This window comes from Vulpes lagopus, chromosome 1 (assembly GCF_018345385.1).
Source record: "Vulpes lagopus strain Blue_001 chromosome 1, ASM1834538v1, whole genome shotgun sequence".
NCBI lineage: Eukaryota > Metazoa > Chordata > Mammalia > Carnivora > Canidae > Vulpes > Vulpes lagopus.
The window spans coordinates 145,532,318-145,552,428 of NC_054824.1; the positions used below are offsets into that span (position 1 = coordinate 145,532,318).

The following is a 20,111-nucleotide window of genomic DNA, read 5'->3' on the forward strand; positions in this document are numbered from 1 at the left end:
ATAAAAGACACTCAAAGCAACTCTGCTACCTTTCCAGAGACTTAAACACAGATGGCATGTTCTTTAAATATTTTCTCCCATCATGGACACTTAGTGCTTTTCAGGCCATTGAAGAATTGACTGGGAGTTGGTGGGCAGTGTGAGGGTTGTCTCCCATGGGCTTACTGGCTGACTGCATCCCTACCTCCTCTGCCAACTCAGGCCATGCAAGCTCCTGAACAACACCAGGCTTTGCCCTGAGTCCTGAGAGTCACTGGCTCCACTGAGCTTCCAGGATTGCTGCTGATGCTTCTGGACCCTCCAAATGGTGGTTGTTGAACAATTAAACAGTGTGACTCAGCTGCTACAGGTAGGGGGTAGGTTTGATCTTGTAAGACAGGAAGACTCATGAAGCTTACAAATTCTGAGTGGATTAGGGTGTGTCTCTCTTATATCTGCATTTATCTTATTCATTAATATTATCATCAGTCATTTATCACCCATCTATCTAAAAAAAGAAACAAAAGTGTTTAGAACAAACTGTTTATGCAGAAACCACATATCCAAAGCTTTCAATCACACTTGGAGCACATGGTCATGATTGCACCCCTGTGATCGTGGCAGGACCATTCGCCCTCCCTCCTCTGTTCTATGAGCTCAGGAGGTGAAGATCCACCTGCCCTGCTTTCACATGTGTCTCTACTGTGAAGAAATGCATTTTTACTGAAATGTCGCCCCTTCTGTTCCCAGGGAACACAGACTCAGGCATGGAGGGGTAGAGCAGACCTTCCACCCAGCCTCCTGGACAGAAGCAGGGTATGTGGTTGTGGAGAACAGGGAGAAGGCAAAGACTATTCCCAGGGTCTGTGTGAGCTGTTCTGGGTAAGGGACTAGCAGTCCCAGGGCCAGTGATGTTCATGGAAGATTCTCATAGTTTTCTGTAGCATCTTCATGGGCCTGCCCTGCAGGGTCATCTGGATATGCCTTCTTCACCTCTGAATAGATGATCCCAGGTTCCTGGTGGAAAGCCCACAAACAGTAAGTACCCAAGTACAGGTGAGGAGGAGCAGAGGGGAGAGGGAGCCAGAAAGGGTGACTCACCTCATCCTTCTGCTGTGTCCTTGTTGAATGCGCTGTTGGACGGGAGGAGGGGAGAAAAGTATTAGACTGTGGGCAACATATTCCAACTTACAACCCACTCACAACGCATTTCAAAAAATCTTTGAGAGAGAGGAGGAGGAAGCTGGGGAGGATGATGGCATTCTAAGGCCACACAGCAAATTCCTGATGAAGATTTGTAATGAAGCATTAAGAAAACTCAGTGTGGGGGATCCGTGGGTGACTCAGCGGTTTAGCACCTGCCTTCAGCCCAGGGCGTGATCCTGGAGTCCTGGGATCGAGTCCCACGTCGGGCTCCCTGCATGGAGCCTGCTTCTCCCTCTGCCTGTGTCTCTGCGTCTCTCTCTCTCTCTCTCTCTCTCTCTCTGTGCCTCTCATGAATAAATAAAAAATAAAATCTTTTTAAAAAAAAGAAAAGAAAACTCAGTATGTGTGTTTCTATCCTTCCAAGGGGTCCTCTGGATCTCTTTCATGTATTTATTCAACCAGTAAGTGCTCAGTGAAGCACTGGTAAACTGCAAGGACAGAGAACAATGCAAACTCGGTCCATATACACAAGGAGCCTACAACTTTTAAGGCGAACAAAGGACATGTCAATGTATGCAACAAGTATTATGGGGACCAAGATCAAAATATCTATTGAACTCTGCTATTGCCACAAAGGGTAACCCATCCTCCCATGCTGAGTGGGAGCCATCTCATGTTACACAGAGTACCTGAGCTACGTCTTGACAGGTGAACAGGGGTCGCAGGGTAAACTAGTGGGAGTAAGGATGTCTCTGGACAAATAAGACGCAAGAGCACCAAAGCATGGAACAGCCCAATAGGACCAGGAAAATGGGAAGAGTCAGAAGGACAGAGCTTTGAGGAGGAGCCAAGATTCAGGAGGAGGCTTTGGACTGAAGAGTCACCGAGGCAGTTAATCCAGGTGACGGTGTGATGAGCCTCTCAGAGGGATCTTGTTGGGGGGCCAGAGGAAGACAAGATTAGAAATAAACAGACTAGTTAGGTGAATTATGATTGTCTACATCTTAGGTTATGAGAGGCTGAAACTAGAAATAACTGGTCATGCATTCTTTAAAAAATAAATTGAAGAGGCCTATAGTTTTGTAAGCACTGCAGTAGATGCTACTAGTACGTTAGTGAAAAACAATAGCATCTGCCCACAGAGAGTGTATGGAGTTCTGGTGGCAGTGCACATGGGTCAGTGGGAAGGGACACAGGCATATGATAACAGTGCAGGAGGTGCAGATGCTGCCTTCTGTCCATGTCCCACTCCTATATGAGAGGCCTGATCAGAGGCCCCTAGGATCTGCTCACACACTGATGCCCCACCTCCACTTGCCTGGAAGGTGTCTCACCTGGATTTTCTTTTGTATGCTGGCTGCTCCAGATCTGGGAATAAATCAATTTGTCATCTTCAGAAATTGCTGTGAGGAAATAGATTATAGCTAGCTATAGTCAAGAGCCCACATTCTAGACTCGTCTCAGCCACTAAGTTCATAACTACCTTCTGCCTCAGACACAGGGTCAGGAATGTCATTTTAAAATTGAAAGTGACTGAGTCATGAGCAGTTGCTCAATCTCTCCTCCCACCCTGGCTCATCCCTGGAGCCCTGGGCTACTTAGGAAATCCTGACCATTCCTGTACAATGGCTGCAGCTCCATCAGGGTTGGCGACTCAGAGTGGGGGAGACTTTGGGGGCCTATGATGCACGGTCCAGACCAGGAAGCCCCGCGATGCTCCTCAGGACTGCAACTGTGAGACAGGGAGAGACACAAGGGAGAGAAGCATTTGTGGATCATACCAAGTCTCAGGAAAACCACTGTCCAGGGGGAGCCCAGTGAGGTCCATGTAAAAATATCATGGCTGCTGGGATGCCTGGGTGGCTCAGTTGGTTAAGCGTCCAACTCTTGATTTTGACTCAGGTCATAATCTCAGGGTTGTGAGATTGAGCACCGCGTCAGGCTCCAGACTCAGTGTAGAGTCTGCTTGGGATACTTTGTCAGCGAATTCCCACCTTCTCCTTCGGCCCTCTCCTTGCTTGCGCTCACTCACATGCACTCTCTCTCTCAAATAATAAAGAAAGAAAATAGTTTTAAAATATCATGGCTGGCTACCCTGAGTCTGCATGGCTCTCTCAAGAAAACTCAGAACGCATTATTGATGCAACTTGCAGCTTACGGCAACATTAACAGAGAGGGCAACTGAGGCCAGGTCAGTGGGTAAAAGCACACAGTCTCAAGGTCTTTTTGGTAAGCACTTATATTTGCCTAATTTTTTATTGCTTTCAGAAATTTAAACACTGATACACAGACTTTTACTTTTCCACAGAACTTGACCTTTGTCTTTTTTAAAAGGTCCCTTTCAGTTGTTTCAACTCATATTACAATATCTACCTTTCCTGTAAAATACTGTGAAGGCTCTCCGGGAAAAGGGTGATTTCCCCCCCAATTCTATTTCCTTCTGCAGTTAATCTTGTGAATTAAACACTGCCAGCATTTAATAAGTATGTCCTGAAAGAGTGTGTAGTGGAAGAATGAGCCAAGGAAGAGTGAGGTGCAGCCCTGTGAAGATGATGCCACTAAGGTGTGAGTGGTCAGCTCTCCACCAGGGCCCATTTAAGGAAGGAGATAGATTAACATGAGTGCAAATGACATGAGTTCTGTGTATGCGTAGGTCAAAGTGAGTATTATTCATAAATATCACTGAAGTAGTTTTCTGAATCACATTTTTGGATTTCATAAGAATTTGAAAATGTTGATAGGAAGTCCAGTCAAATATTTTTTAATGTATACAATTCTGTGCCCCTGTCTTGTGGGTATGAATAAATCATGACAATGTTGTCAGCACAAGAAGCAGAGATCTCACCTGGGTGTTCCAGTGGCAGAGAGTCCTCCTGAAAAACAAACAGAGGATCACAGACGGTAAGTGACCTGTGTAGGTAGTTTGCCCTACATTAGAATGTCCTTTCCTGGAAATCAGATTCATTCTAGATCTTGGCTATGGCAAATCTTAGAGAATATCCAGCTCTACTCCCCATGGCATATTATAGATGAGGAAGATGGAGTCTTGAAAGAGAGTTGTCCAGAATCATACTCCTTTAGTCAGTAAAAAAAAGCAGCATGCCCCCTAAGGAGGTGTGGCCGAGTAGCACAAGAGTATTGACTTAGTATTTAACTCTGGGCCCAGTGCTCCCAGTGCTTCTTCTCTATCCTGACCATGGCCCTAGGAGGAGGTGAGAGACAGAGTGCCTACACAGTATGGATCAACAAGGCTCCCATGACAAGCTCAGCCTTCTCTGTACCTGTGGCCCTTGCAAACCCAACCTCCATGGATATGTCCTGTTTTCTCCATACCCCTTCTTTCCTTCTCTTTCACCTGGCCAATTCCCACTGAGCTTTCCTCCTCCAGGGCTTTCTCTGGGGCCAGAGAGCTGTATGAAGTGACCTATTTCCATGCATAGACTCTGCAATATTAAAGTCACCATATTGGATGGTAATTACCTATTTGTATGTTTCCCTCTAACTCTCACCACCATGAAAGAGTGTTACTTGAGGCTGGAAACTTGTCTTAATCTTTTATATATTCCCAGTGGCTAGAATATTGACAATATTCAATAAAGGTTTATTCAGCAACTGAACAGATTAAAGTATGTACTTTGAGGACTAAAAAAAATGTCCAGTTGATAATTTTATAATAGATGATTACATGTAAACCTAATCTGGGAGCCTACTCCATCAGGCTTGAAAATATGGCAGTTTTTTCCATCATCAATGAAACACTGAAATCTTTTTGACCTGCCCCAATGCAGGACTCCTCCTTATTTCCCATTCCTGACTTTTGCCTGTTTATCTGTGGCACTGGTCTTAGAGACTACAAGTTATTGCCCCAAGTAGACATCCTCATGAAAAATGACTGATTGAAGCCTGCAAACCCTGAGTTAAGCTGGAGATGCATGATCCTGGCCCAAATCTCCCTCCTTAGAGCAACTTCAACTCACATCTGTCAGCAGCCCATGTTCTCTCTTGTGGATGGGTTAGGTATGTCCCAGGGTGCAAGTCAGTTTATCTCTTTATTTGTAAAAGAGAGAATAGACCCGGAAGGTGGCTATTTACATAACACAAGCTAATAACACTGAGGACAAGTGGGCCAGGCACAGTGCTAAGCAGTTCAGTTAGATAGCACCAAAATGGCAGATACTGTTATTAAGCCCATAAAGAAACTGGTGAGTTTAATTTACCAGCCAAATATCAAGTGTTTGGCAAGTTACATTACTGGAATTTTCATCCATGCAACTCAGTCACAGAGTCAATACGTTATCACTCCCTTTGATAACTGGATGGATACATGCAGGCTTAAGGAGCAGAGCAATTTTAGAAAAATTGGAAAGAGCTGAGTTCCTCCCTGAGAAAGCTAATGGATAATGAGAAGGAAGACTTTGTTATGAGGGAAGTAGAGTCAGCAAGATTTCGGGATGAGAAAGGCAGATACCCTCTGACTGGTGGACTGTCAGAATTTCTTACTGAGTTTGCTATTTAAAAGACTCCCTCTAGATCTGGAGGTCAGAACCTCCTGGGCTCTTGTTCTCATGGGTCACAGAAAATAAGTTGCTAATCTCAATTTTCCTGTTTGCTGTTGTATTGACTGAGCAATCTGTTTTTTGAACGTTATTAACTGCAACAGTAAGGCTTTAATGACTGCACTTCTAGTATGTTTCTAATTAATAAATGACACCCACATAGGTGTTAAAAAAGAGTTTTGAAAGTAGGAGGTGTGACCAGCCTTCCATAAGTCACCAAGATGCAGTGAAAAGAAGGGCTAGGAAGACTCTGGGGTAAGCCCTAACTCTGACTCTTAAAAGATATATGAATTTGGAAAGATGATTTAACTTATGAAATATCTCCAATTTTTTCATCTCTAATATGGTGATAATAATATTGAATTGAACTGAAATGTAGTTACTGAATAATTGGGAGTAGACAAACTACAAAATTGCATATAATGGGCTCTAAATGAATGATACATTTTATGATGAGTACCATTGGGGATTGTGCTTTTATTCTGTTTATATATTTTTAAGTGATATATACACTTAATTTTATAATGTAATGTTATTTAAGAAAATACTGAGTACCCTTAAAATATCAATCATAAAATGTTGGTGCCATTTTTCATGCAAATAAATAGGACAGAGTCTCATTGATCAACCTGAAAAGGGTAAGAAGACGATGCTAGACCAGAATCATTAAGAAAAATATGTAAGTTTTTTCATTAAACTGAGATCCAAATGTTTTATTTATCTGTTATTTTACTTGCTTGATTTTCAATATGAGTCCTAAGAAAGGCAGAACAGAAGCATTTGGCCTGACAGAAAAGGAAATGCCATGTTATGCCAAGGGAGAGGCAGACTGCAAGTAAAGTTTTAATAATTCCAAAATGTAAAGTATTGAAACTTTACAGATACCCAAGACACTGAATTTAAAAATCCATTAATTCAAAAATCCCTCATCTATGACAAAACATTTAGAGAGAAAAAAAAACAGTCACAGAGGAACAAAGAATGATAGTGGATTTCTTGTCAGAAACAATGCACACAAGAATACAGTAAAGCAACATCTTTAAAATACTAAAAGAAATAAATCTCAACCTATAATTCAACAACAGCAAAAACATCTTTCACAATGAATGCAAAATAAAGACTTTTACAGACATAGAAAAACTGAAATAATTCATCACCAGCAGATCCATGCTATTAGAAATGTTAAAAGAAATGTTTTTTAAAAAGATTTTGTCCCCAGCAGGGAGCCCCACCTGGGACTCAATCCCAGGAACCCAGGATCAGGACCAGAGCCGAAGGCAGATGCTTGATTTTGGGAGGGGTTCTCTCTATCTCTTGGATGTGAATGCCTGTTTCCTTCCCCAGATTAGGGAAGTTCACAGCTATGATTTGTTCAAACATACCTTCTGGTCCTTTCTCTCCACGCCCTCTGGAATATAAATAATATGAACATTATTCTTTTTTCAAACTATCACTTAATTCTCAGAGTCTCTCCTCATGGGCTCTTAGTTGTTTTTGTCTCTTTTTGTCACCTTCCTTTCTTTCCATCATCTTGTCTTCTATGTCACTTACTCTCTCTCCCGCCTCATTTACCCTAGCTATTAGAACACCCAGTTTAGACTGCATCTCAGAGTATTTTCAATTTCAGCCTGATAAGATATCAATTCTGCAGTAAGAGATTCTCTAGAGTCTTTTATGCGTTTTTTCAAGTCCTACTAGTAATTTTATAAGTGTAATCCTAAATTCTATTTCTAACATCATACTTAAATCCATATCTATTAGATCTGTGGCAGAGTGTTACCTCTGGTTCTTTTGTGGTGAATTCTCCCTTCTAATCATTTTGTCCATGCAGAATGGCTGTATGAGTGAGTAGTCAAAATAGTAGTCAAAAAATAGTAGTCAAAAATATCAACCATGACCCAAGCAAAAACACAGTAGCCAATTCCGAAGAGGTCAGGGACCAGAAAATAAAATAAAAAAGACAATGGAAAACAAAAGCCAACTTTTAAAAATGGGAGAGGGAAATGGGGGGAAAAAGAATACAATCTTACAGAATGGACCAAGATGGTGATCCACTTGGTTCTGAGTGTATTTTGGTCTGTATGTTAGAAGGTACTAAATCCCAAAATTATAAAACAAATAAACAAACAAAATAAACTAACAAAACTTCTATATATACAAAAATAAAATTGAATATAGTGAAAGGAAGTAAAAAATGAAGAATATATCTATAACATGATTATAAAATATGAAAGTCAAAAAAGAAAAAACTTAAAAATGAGGAGTTGATAAAATATAGTTAAGACAGGAAAAAAGAAAGAATATTGGAAAATTTTAAACTGAAAGATAAATGAATCATAAGGAAAAAACCTCAAGTTCTATATACTATTTTCCTTCAGTCCTGATGCTTTCCAGTGCTTCTTGGTCAGTAAACTTGCTCTTCCACTGTTCTTCCAGCTGGTCTTCTAGGGGAGGGGTCAGCCCTACAGATTCTCAGGTGTTTGTGCCTGGGCAGAGATGCCCCGCCCTTTGCCAGGTGGCCTAGATCAGTGTAAGCTATTTGTCCTGTAAGGTCTTTGTTCCCTGGAGGCTGAGCCTCTCTTGAAGGTGAAAGAAAAACAAAACAAAACCAAAAGAAATGGTCACAGCCAGATCTCCAGCCCTGGAGCCAAGAGGTGTGCTAAACTGAAGACTCCTATAGAGCCCACTCAATTCAGATCCTCCTCGGGGGCAGGCAGGGTGACACTGGTTTGCAGAATTTGAAGGGCACCTAGTGGTGAGAGAGGTTTTGCCTGCTTGTGCACACACCCATTCCACCCCTCCTGGAGGAAGCAGAGGGTTACCCTGCTTCTGTGCCTTGCAGGGCCCTGGGACGGAGAGCATTCACCCCATAGAATGCGCACCTGCTCAGCATCTCCCAGATGCAAGTGGAGGGTTGCTGTGTTCCAGTCCTTTGCAGGGACCCAACACGGACAGCAGTCCCCTAATCCATCTGTGGTTTGCCACAGTTTATGTCATAAGTTGAGCCTTCTTCTGGGGTCACTGACCTAAATCCATTTCACAGCTCCAATGCTTGGAAACTCTGCTGGCTTAGGGACCCCTGGTCTTTTAGTACCTCCAGGAGTATTGAGACCTCACTGTCTGTCCTGTGACTCTGCCCTGTTTCACCACTGAGCACTTTTCAGGCAGGGAAGACTTTCTCAGGAGCAGATTTCTGAAGTTCCTGATTTTGAGTCCTAGGGCTGTATCACTTTCCTGCAGCCAGCTGACAAAGATTCCCCCCCACCCCCCACTATTATCTTCTGATCTATCTCCTCTGTTTCTCTTCCCCGCACTCCTACCTTTAGAAAAGTGGTCCCTTTTCTATTTTAGAGTTCTAGCTGTTCTTTCTTTACATCTCAGGTTGAATTCATAGGTGTCTAGGATGGTTTGGAAGTTATCTAGCTAAATTTGGGGGACCAGATGAAATCAGGATCCCTAATCTTCTGCCATCTTGCCTCCTCTCTCAAAAGTAGATGCTTAACTGACTGAGCCACACAGGCACCCAAAAGAAATGTTCTGGGCAGAAGGAAAATAATACCAGATGGAAATGTGGAGATACAAAAAAGAATGAAGGACATCAGAAGTGGTAACTACCTAAGTAAATATGTAAGATTCTTAAATTATACTTGTCTCTTTAGCAGGTAAGTGTTTGTTTACAAAAATAATAGCACTGTAGCTACGAGGGAAGAAATGGAGTACACGATGATAATATTATTTTTTAAGATTTATTTATTTATTTATTTAGAATGTGGCTGTTGAAGGGGCAAAGGGTGAGGGAGAAAGAATCTCAAGCAGACTCTGTGGTTGAGCAAGGAGCCCGACATGGGGCTCAATTCTACAACCCTGAGATCACCACCTGGGCCAAAATCAAGAGTCAGATACTTAACCCACTGAGCCATCCAGACACCTCACAATGGCAATATTCTTATATTATATGTGAAGTTCTCTAATGTCACTTGAAAAAAGACTGTGGTAAGCTAGATATCCATACTATAAATGCTAAAACAACCAGCAAAATAAACAGAATAAAGAATTATATACCGAATAAGCCAACAAAGGGGAAAAATGGAATCATAAAAAGTACTCAGTTGTTCTAAAGGAAGGTAGAAAGAAAGGAAAAGGAAAACAAAGAACAGATGGGACAAATGGAAAACAAAGAGCAAAATAATAGACTTAAATCTAACCTTATTATGACATTAATGTAAATGGCCTGAACACTTTAGTTAAAAGGTAGAGACTGTCATATTGGTTTAAAAAGCAAGAGTTAATTGTATACTATCTATTTATAAAAAATGCTTCAAATATAAAGACCCAGGGATCCCTGGGTGGCGCAGCGGTTTAGCGCCTGCCTTTGGCCCAGGGCGCGATCCTGGAGACCCAGGATCGAATCCCACGTCGGGCTCCCGGTGCATGGAGCCTGCTTCTCCCTCTGCCTGTGTCTCTGCCTCTCTCTCTCTCTCTCTGTGACTATCATAAATAAATAAATTAAAAAAAAAAATATATAAAGACCCAAATAGGTTGCAAGTAAAAAGATGGATAAAGAAATACCATGTTAATACTACTTACATTAACAGTACTCTGAAAGACTATTTCAAAGTAGATGACACTATCATGGATAAAAATACCATGTTACAAGGATAAGGTGGTCATTTTATCAAAAACACAAACAATTATAAACATTTATGCACCTAATAAAAGACTTTCAAAATATCTAAAGCAAAACTTGATAGAATTCTAAGAAGAAATGGATACCACAATTATAGTTGGCAATTTCAATAACCCTCTTTTAATAATTGATAGATCAAGTAGAAAATCAGTAAGGATATACTAGACTTTAGCAACACTATCAGTCAAGTTTACCAGCAGACCCACACTGTAAGAAATGTAAAAAGAAGTACCTTAGGCAGGAGGAAAATTATACCATATGGAAATATGGAGACACAAAAAGGAATGACAAATACTACAAGTGGTAACTTAGTAGGTGTTACCTGGACATCAAGTCAGACAAAGGCATGATAAGAAAATAAAGCTGCCAAGCAATATCCCTCATGAACATAGATGTAAACATTCTTAACAAAATTTTACCAAATCAAATTCAACAATCGTGACCAAGTGAAGCTGACCTCACAAATGCAAGGCTGGTTTAAGATTCAAAATTCAAAATCTATATCAATAGACTAGAAAAGAAAACCATATGATCATCTCAATTGATGTAGAAAAAGCATTTGATAAACATTTTTCCTATAAAAACTCTCAGTAAATTACAAATAATAGGGACTTCCTTAGGCTAATAAGGAGCATCTATAAATATTCCACAGCTAACATTATCATAGTTAATGACCAAACACTTTCCCCTAAGATCAGGAACAAGACAAGCATGTTTGCTCTCATCACCACTTCTACTCAATATGGCACAGGAGGAGCCAGTGCATTAAGACAAGAAAAAAAAAAAAACTAAGAAAACTAACCCAGATTGGAAAGAGCAGAGTAGAACTATCTTTATTTGCAAGTGACAGGATCACTATGTAAACAACCTGATAGAATCTACAAAACAAAGACTGGAACTAATAAGTATGTATATAACAAGGTTGTAGGGTATAAGATCAATATAAAAAATCAGGTGTATTTCTCTATATATTAGCAAAGATAAAAGACTGAAATGTTGATTTCATCCTCAGGATCTCTATTAATTTTCCAAATTTCACAATATTTGACTGGCACTCAAATATATCTCAGAGTTTATAGTTTGCACCATGGCTATTGCCTACTTTTTGTTGTTACAGATGGAAGACTTTTTATTATTATTCTTTTTGTTCTCAGTAAGCTTTGAATCAGGGGTGAAATGGTAAATACTTATCTTTCTAATTTTTATTGGAAGTGAAACTTCACTACCTGATTTAAATTGCAAATTAAACACATGGAGTAACAACTTCATTGAGAAATGCATTCTACCTTTTTGTCACTGTTGCCTACAGAGTGCCAGTGAGTAGAACTGAAGGTCTAGTATTTGGAAGAGAATAATGACCTTAAAAGGATGCACCACACAAGTCCAAATTATTTTAACAATGCCAAAAGTCACAACATCAAAGGGTAAGACATAGACACCCACCTGATTTCCTTTGGGTCCTGTAGTGACTCACCAGAGCAAAAGTAGCAGCAAGGCCAAGCATACTTAGCAGCCCCCCGAGGACTCCCACAGTGATATGGATTACTTTGTTCATGGAAAACCCTAAATTGGGAAGACCTATATTTGAGTTCCAGTGGCAAATGTTTCTGATCTAGATAACACGTAGGTGGGGGCTAGAGATCTATGGGGGCTGTTTTCTTCCAGATTCTGATTCCTCCATTTGAATGATCTCCAGTATAATTTGTAATTTTCAAAATAAATTTTGAATTTTGATTCACATGATTGTCAGCATCTAAGACTGAAAGCTATTCCCTTTCCTTCCCCCATGAAATCAGCACAATCCCTGGAAGCCCCAAGCCTTGGTGTGTATGTTGAAAAACTCTTTGATGCGGGTAGAATTTGTACAGCCTGTAGGAAAAATATTTTATCGACCGTAACTACAACCCATAGCTCAGGTGCCCCCAACCCACCTGTGAAGTTGAGTGTCACCATGTAACTTCTCTGGACCCCCAGACCATTGTCAGCCCCACAGGAGTAGTTTCCAGAATGCTCTGTGGTCAGAAGGAGGTTAAAAGATGCTCCTCCTCCAAAAGGGGCCGAGGTGTTCCCCAGGATGACATCTTCATGATAAAACCAGTATAAGATCGGAGGAGAGCCTCTTTGGGCCTCACAGTGAAGTTCTAACAAATCTCCCACCATAGCCTGGGTCCCAGCAGGGTTGAGGGTGAGGACAGGGCGAGACACTGGAACTGAAGGAGGAAAAATAGTTCATAGGCAATTTTAATTGAGTACGTGTACAAGATAATAAAGGAAAATATCCATCATAATTTAGTAGTAGGAATATGCACCTGCGATCAGGAGAACCTGGGTTTGAGACTCTCCTGTCTCTGCCATTTATCAGCTCTATGACCTTGATGTTTTGAAATGTTCAATCTCTCTGAGATTAAACGGAGAACATCAGATTAACTGATACCCTAAAATTCAAGGAGAAAGCATTTGGGGAAGATGAGAAGGCCAGCAGGTGATTAGGGTCTGAAGGCCATGAGAAAGCTCCGCTGCTCTGGGACTGTGTGCATCCATAAGAGGAGACGCTGTCTCATAACCCAGATAGTAATCTAGACTGGATGGGAGTCAAGGCAGAGTATGTTGGTCATTTGTTCTTGGACAAAGGAATTTAGAAATAAAGCTTTCTATCTGCTGAGCCATCATCAGCTCTGGTGTTTTGGAAAGTCTTTGAGCCTCTAGTAGAAAGGCTGAATGGAATACAGGGCTGTTAATGACAATGACAGAAGAAATAAAGGAGTGGTCTTAGTTTCTGAATGTGTAGTCACAGGAAGAGTCCCAGAAGTCCCAGGTGGAAGCAGAAGTGGAAGTATGTTGGGATGTCACACTAGCTAAAAGAGCAGAGGGGCTCTGTTTGTGAGAAGACATAATCTGTTATTAGCTGTGACTGCTCTGAGTATATCCTGCTTACCTGTGATGCTAAGTGACACTCTGTCACTGCACTGGGCCCCCAGGCCATTGTCAGCTTCACAGGAGTAATTTCCAGAATGTTCTGCAGTCAGAAAGAGGTTGAAGGGTGCTCCTCCTCCAGAGGGGGCTGAGCTGCTCCCCAGGATGACATCGTCTTGATAAACCTGGTACAGGATGGGGAGAGAGCCCCTCTGGGCCTCACAGTGAAGCTCCGCCATGTCCCCTACCACGGCCTGGGCCCTGGGTGCCCTGAGGGTGAGGATGGGGCGGGATGCTGGAACTGAGGAAGACAGGGGCCATCAGAAAGGGTCCCTGACACTGTGACAGATTAATGGCTCCACTTAAGGAGCCTAGATGTACATGTATTCCTTGAACCATGAGGAGGGATCCTGGATAATTTTGTTTTCATTACTACTTAGTTTTCTCAAGAAGTAAATTGTCTCAGCTTACTTTCCATCCTTTCCATTCCTAGGTTGGCATTAAAATTTTCACACCTCTGTTCCTGTCTCCTTCAGAAGATCCTCATGGCTGACAGAGAACCTAGACACTGGCTTGGGAACAAGGCTGAGTGAAAGGAATGAGGGACTTACTTCTCAGTGTGACTCTGATTCATTTACTGAGGATGGGGCCATGCATGTTGTCCGCTGAGCAGTAGTACCTCCCAGCATCCTGCTCCCTCACCGCGGCTATCTGAAGCTTTGCTGACAGGGCACGCTGCATCTTCCTGCCCAGACTCTTCTCTAAGCCCTCCCGGTGCCAGGAGAATGTAACAGTCCCAGTACCATTGGCTACTGAGCAGATAAAGAAGAGATCTTCTCCTTCAATCAGCTGGATCCCAGGGAGCTGGATCTCTAGATTCACATCAGACCCAGGGATCCCTAGGAGGACAGAGAAGGACTTGAGAGAGTCTCAAAGGCAGACGCTGGAGGGTGAAAGAGAAGGCTGGTGTTGTCAGGAATAAGCTAATAGCAACAGTGCAATAGGCAAGAGTCTAAAGTGGGAAATAAGGAAGTGGTTGTGTACATTACTACGAAGGGAGCAGTACCTGCCCCTACACACAAGATTTCCCATGCTCAGATAATGTGAGCACCAGGCCTATGATCTTCTTTTAAACCTAATGTTGACCACAGTCAGATTTTATAGACTTTTATCTCTAAGGCATATCTGATGCATCAATGGACCACATAAAAAGAGAGAACATGGAAGGTTCTTCGTACCCTGAAGTGACTTGATTCAGAACCTAAACCCCTCTCCATCCTCCAAGGCTCTTCCAGTCTCAGCACTGCTCCTCACATTCTTCTCTGACTATTCCATTTTGTGTTTATCTTCCTCTTTTCTAATTATTTTTGAATAATTTTCAGCTAACACATGGACACCCCATAGGGGCCTCTACAGACTGCATGTGGTCAACAGTGCTTCTTGTTAACTGTTGACCCACAAGAAAATGTACCCTGTATGTCTTTGTGGCCTCAACAGGTTGGACATCCAGTAAGTGATCAATAACAACTATCACCGAATTTAGATGGAAGAGGATGCTATAGGGAAGTTAGGCCATCATTAAGCCGAAGAGAAAAGAATAGCAGGGTGGCTGGCAGCTCCTCCTGCCACATTGACTATCTCAGGGAGCAGGAGAGGTCATGCTCTGCTCTCTGCTCCCTGCCTTCACTCTGGAAGAGCTGCCCCACAGACACTCACTCTGAACATGTATCCGGGATCTCTGGCTTCTTTTTACGACATTGGGAATCACTGCCTTTGCCTGGCACCAGTAGGACTCTGAGTCTTCACTCCAAATGATGGGGATATGGAGCTCTGAGGAGTTGCTCCAGCCAGACCCCAGGGCCTGATCTTTTCTGAAGAAACAGAACTGAAGCCAAATGTTTGACTTTGGTGGAGGGAGCCAGGTCTCACATTTCAGGGTCACTGGGCTCCCTTCGATGGGCTGGGAGGGGCTGGCTCTCAGCACAGCATGTGGAAACAGCTCTAGAAAGAAGAACAAACATAGTTTCCAGGGCAGTGAGGCTCTGAGCTCCTAGAAACATGCACCTGAGTTCTCAGCACAGCGTCAGGAAGTAGGTACCCATGCACATGGAGCCACCTCCCATCTCCTTCCCATGGCTTCTCAGAAGAGGCCTCTCATGAAGTCCCCACTGATGAGTACCCCTCTTTGATTCCACACATGGTTTCGCTGCCAAGCCCTATTACCCACAGGAGTGTAGCCATTACCTTGAACTTGGATCTTTAAAAGATTTGAAGTTGTTTCCCATGATCCCCAAATAGATTTCCCAGAAGCAGTACAATGATATTGGTTATTGTTCTTGAAGACTGAACGTAGCATGATGCTTCCTTTAAGATGATTACTAATTTCTTTTTCATTTCTGTAGTAAGTCTTTTCATTAATATTTTCTTCTTTCCTCCCCTGGCATCTCAGAACTACATCATCTCCTTCCAAGATAGGATATGAGGCCTGCAGGATCAGCCATTCTGCAAAGAGTGAACCAGCATACTCCGTTTCTTTCTTCAGACTCCCATTTCTGCTCATGAGGGAAGAGCTATAGCCCTGCACATACCAGTAAATGTCCTACACCAATGTTTCCATGTGGCCCCAATACCCAGTACTCCCTTGTCCTGGATAGTGAACTAATTTTCAGAAAACGTACTTAAAAGATCCTCATACATATCATTAAAAGAGGAATTTTATACAATATCTTTCTTCATAACTGAGTCCCTTTTTGCCTGGTGGTTTCCGGGTTACTCATGTGTCTCTGGATGGAGGAGATAGACAGTGTTTTATTTTCCATAGCCCTATCTCCTTATTCTCCCTACTAGGATCAGCTCATCAAATATCCTCATGCCTGTTTACAACCTTCTCTGGGTTCCCTCATTCACCCAACCTTCAGACATGGTGCCCAGCAACTTGATTTCAGAGACTCACCCTTTTCGTTCCTCACCAGAAAAAAATTCCACACGCACAGGATCACTGAGGGTAGATCTTTGGATCTTGCATGTGTAATATCCAGACTCATCTATTTGGATTGTTTCAGATCCGCGTGACCAGAAAATGTCATTGTAATACCAAGTTATATATCCCTTGGCCAGAGAATGGTGAGAGTCACTTTCTCTCCTTCGAAGGCTGTGGACCATGGAGGTGTGAGGAGAAGGAAAGCTTTTGGAAGTGTTCCTGAATAGGTAAGAGAAAGGTGCAGGCAGGTGAATGCAAGTGGGAGGTGGGTCAAACCCAGAGGAGGGGCCAGCCAGTAGCTGGACTGATTCCTATTGGGAAGGGAGCAGATACAACCCAGGGACATGCCTTGGGTAGAACCTACTCTTCTTCACTCTTTTCCTAGCCCAGAGGTGGGCAAGTGGGTGTCATAGGGAGAGGTCTCAAGTCCCTGGTATGGGCTCAGAAAAGCTTGAGAGATGGGATACATAGCAAGGCAAACATTATGAGGGTCTCTGAAGGTGGCTGATTCTGAAATGTTCTTGCCCTGTACATTCCTGTCAAGATACAGGTGGGCCTGAAATGTAGTTTCTAGACTCTGAAAAACCACTTCCTACTTGGTTGCTCATATATAATGAACAACATTTTTTTCTCCTTTCGTTACTTTTAAATTTTGTTTAACTTGAGATTCTATGGTGAAGGCAACTTGGTCTGCACTCCATCTAAGTCAGACACAATAAAAGATTAAGGGACATAAAGAATTTGAATAGAGAGGCATGAGCTACTTGAGAAACCACCTTTGTATATAAAATTGCAACTGACCAATGGGACCAGAAATCAAAGCGTGATAGCAACATGAGCTCCCTTGGAGGTGTATAAAGATGTGGTTGTAGCACTTCCCCTGTGAATGCGAGCTATTTCTCTGTCTTTTAATGGTGGCTCTACCTTGAACATATTGAGGAGGGAGTTCCTTAGGGAAGAAAGGAGATAGTTGGAAGGTCTTAGATCTTTTAAAGATCCAACCTTCCAGTTGGAAGGTTCTGGGCATTAGCCTACTGTCTCTGCAAATACTCCCTTCCCCTGCACCGATGGGGAAAGAACTGAAGGCTGCAGAGTTCACAGGAGGCTCTGCTAATCTTCCATGGTGACAGCTGTGATTCCAGAGTGGCAGCACCATTCATGTTGGCGTATCCCCCTAGTCCCCATTTACAAGGACAGGCATGCTGGCTGGGAGGACAAATGCCCAGATAGCAGGAAGGAGAGAGAATGGAAGACTGACCTGACTGCTCTCGTCCGGGAGCTGTGAGAGAGAGACAAGGTTAAAGGTTAGCACGGGGTGATGGTGTTCCAAAGCTTTGTTAAATTCTGAGAAACTCCCCAGCAACCAAGCTACAGCCCCTTCTTGGGCTCTTCCTCCTATTTCTTTGCCCACATTCCATACCTCCAAACAAAAACACAACCTATGATTCGTGTGATGAACGTGAATGGCTGTACCCACACCACTGGCCTCCTTGCTATGCATGTAGCAGCTTATACGCCCATCTCCCTCTCTTCTCTGGCCTGAACTAGGCAGTGCAGAGGCAGGGAACAGCTTGGAGAAATGGTTTATCTCCCCTACCTTACTTCTTGGGCACTGTATTCCATACCTTTTCAATCTCTGGTTAAATATTGGCTTAAAATCTCAGGAAGGGAGTTGTGTTGCTCTGCAGAAGACCTGCCCTCCCTTGCCTGTGTTGGCAGTAATTGTTTCTCTGAGGGTCTAGGCATGTGATTTGGCAGAGAGAAAATCCAAGCTTCCTATGAGGTGAGAAAGGAAGCAGGTGGGAAGCCAAGGTGCCACACATGGCTTTCTCTGGTGGATCTGGAGCCTTCTGGTTTTCCTGGAAACCTGGCTCTGCTCATCTTCTTCCTCTTGCTATGTCTCTGAAGCCCAGATAGAAGTGGAGACAGAAGCCCCCTGGGCTTCCTCCAGCTGACATTAGTAACTTAGGCTCCTATCCCAGTCGGGCCCCTACTCACCCAAGATCAGCAGCAGCAGCCATACAAGCATGAGGACCTGGCCTGGCTGACTGCAGGGAAAGGCCATCTCACTGAAAGTCAGGCTTATCTCTCATCTGCAAAGGAGGACTGGAGAGTGGTATTCAGATAAGGCCTGCAAGAATTAGAAAAGGGAAGTAAAATAATAATATCCTGCCTGTGTTCTCAAAATGTGAATGTATCTACCTTCCTAAATGCTGCTTGTCTTTCAGGGCTCATGGCTGCGCAGTTTCAGTGTTGCTGGCCACCTTCCAGTGATTCACATCTGTCAGGAAAAATGTCTCCAAGGCTGTGCCTGGGTCCTCAGAAAATACCAAGCTGTAGATTTACTAGTATTCAAATAACTTTTATTTCATTTTTCAAATGGAAATGCCCTTTATGGGATCCCTGGGTGGCACAGCGGTTTGGCGCCTGCCTTTGGCCCAGGGCACGATCCTGGAGACCCGGGATCGAATCCCACGTCGGGCTCCCAGTGCATGGAGCCTGTTTCTCCCTCTGCCTATGTCTCTGCCTCTCTCTCTCTCTCTCTCTCTCTCTCTATGTGACTATCATTAAAAAAAAAGGAAATGCCTTTTATCACCTTAAAGTCATACAAACTTTAGTGTCACATGAGGTCCTAATATAGACACACTTGGTAAGTGTGGTTTCAGGATGTTTTATTATGTGAGCCCCACAAAGCCAAAAGGTTAAAGCAGTTGTAAAAGTCTTTTTTACCTTTACATAGATTGTCCTGAAGTTGCTGAAGAGGAAAATAATAGAGATTTGCAGATTGGCTCAATAGAGCATGCAACTCTTGATCTCAAGGTCACGAGTTCCAGCCCCATGTTTGGTGTAGAGCCTACTTAAAAAACAAAAACACCCCTTTGCAGATTAGCAAAACAGGCTTCTCTAAATGCCACCTGGACCTATGCAGATTAGGGGATGAATGGACAAGCACACACACAGGAACCTGTGTTGTGTGGGTCTCAGCCTGTCAACAACCAGCACTGTGGCTGGACCAGCCCTGTGGTGCTCATTGTTGTCCCCAGCAATAACCATTAGGAAACATGGGCAGGGAGTGGAGAAGGTTTATTACTCACATGTCCTGGAAAGTACATGACACACCTGGGACCACAGTGTGAGGCCACAAGCCTGAGGTTCTTCTGCTTTTATTGGGATCAAGATGGGGGGCACTTCAAGTTTCATGGGCTTACTCTTCATCAATGAATTTAAAATAACAGCAGAAATTTAAATGCATGAAGAAAAACAAGTGGTCCAAATGGTTGGTTAGCTAAATCAACCAAGATCTCTGAAACAAAGGAGCCTGGGGTGGAGGGCACTGGCTGGGTCTCAGAGGCTAGGGGCCACCATCATGCAATAGGTGCTCTGGGAACCACAGGCTTCAGGCAGGCACATCCCTACAAAATGGAAACCTCCCATCCACTTACACAGAAGCCCAGTGTCTAACATGGATCGTCCCCAGAAGGACCCTATGCAGTCTTGTGGTCTAAGGGTCTCTTATCATTACTTCCTATTTACACTCCAGGAACATTTCTCAAAGTTTGTCAATTTCCCTCCCCAGATCTGGAGAGTTTTTAGCCATTATTTCCTTATTTTTCTGATTCTTTCTCTCTTCTGAAACTCTCACAATGTGAGTATTGTTCTGTCTCAGGGACTTTTTTTCCTTTTTTGCTCCCCTAACTGAAGTATTTCTGGTGACCTGTCTTCAGTTCTCTGGTCCTTTCTTCTGTTGGGTCTCTAATGAGGAAAACAAAGGCTAGAGAAATATAGCTTAAATTTAATATCCTTACAGCTTGCATCCCACTGAAAGATCCCTGAAACATGCAGACCGTGG

General features: G+C 43.0%; 1 protein-coding gene across 1 annotated transcript; it reads right to left on the reverse strand.

Moving 5' to 3' along the window:
* Positions 1–894: 894 nt before the first annotated feature.
* Positions 895–18,290, reverse strand: FCRL3 (Fc receptor like 3). Its single transcript, XM_041749465.1, is given in 15 exon segments — positions 895–996; positions 1,081–1,112; positions 2,460–2,528; positions 2,739–2,857; positions 3,971–3,998; positions 11,812–11,931; positions 12,300–12,578; positions 13,304–13,582; positions 13,893–14,180; positions 14,998–15,282; positions 15,526–15,783; positions 16,251–16,406; positions 16,409–16,480; positions 17,520–17,540; positions 18,260–18,290. Coding segments are annotated over 15 exon segments (2,139 nt in total).
* Positions 18,291–20,111: the final 1,821 nt, after the last annotated feature.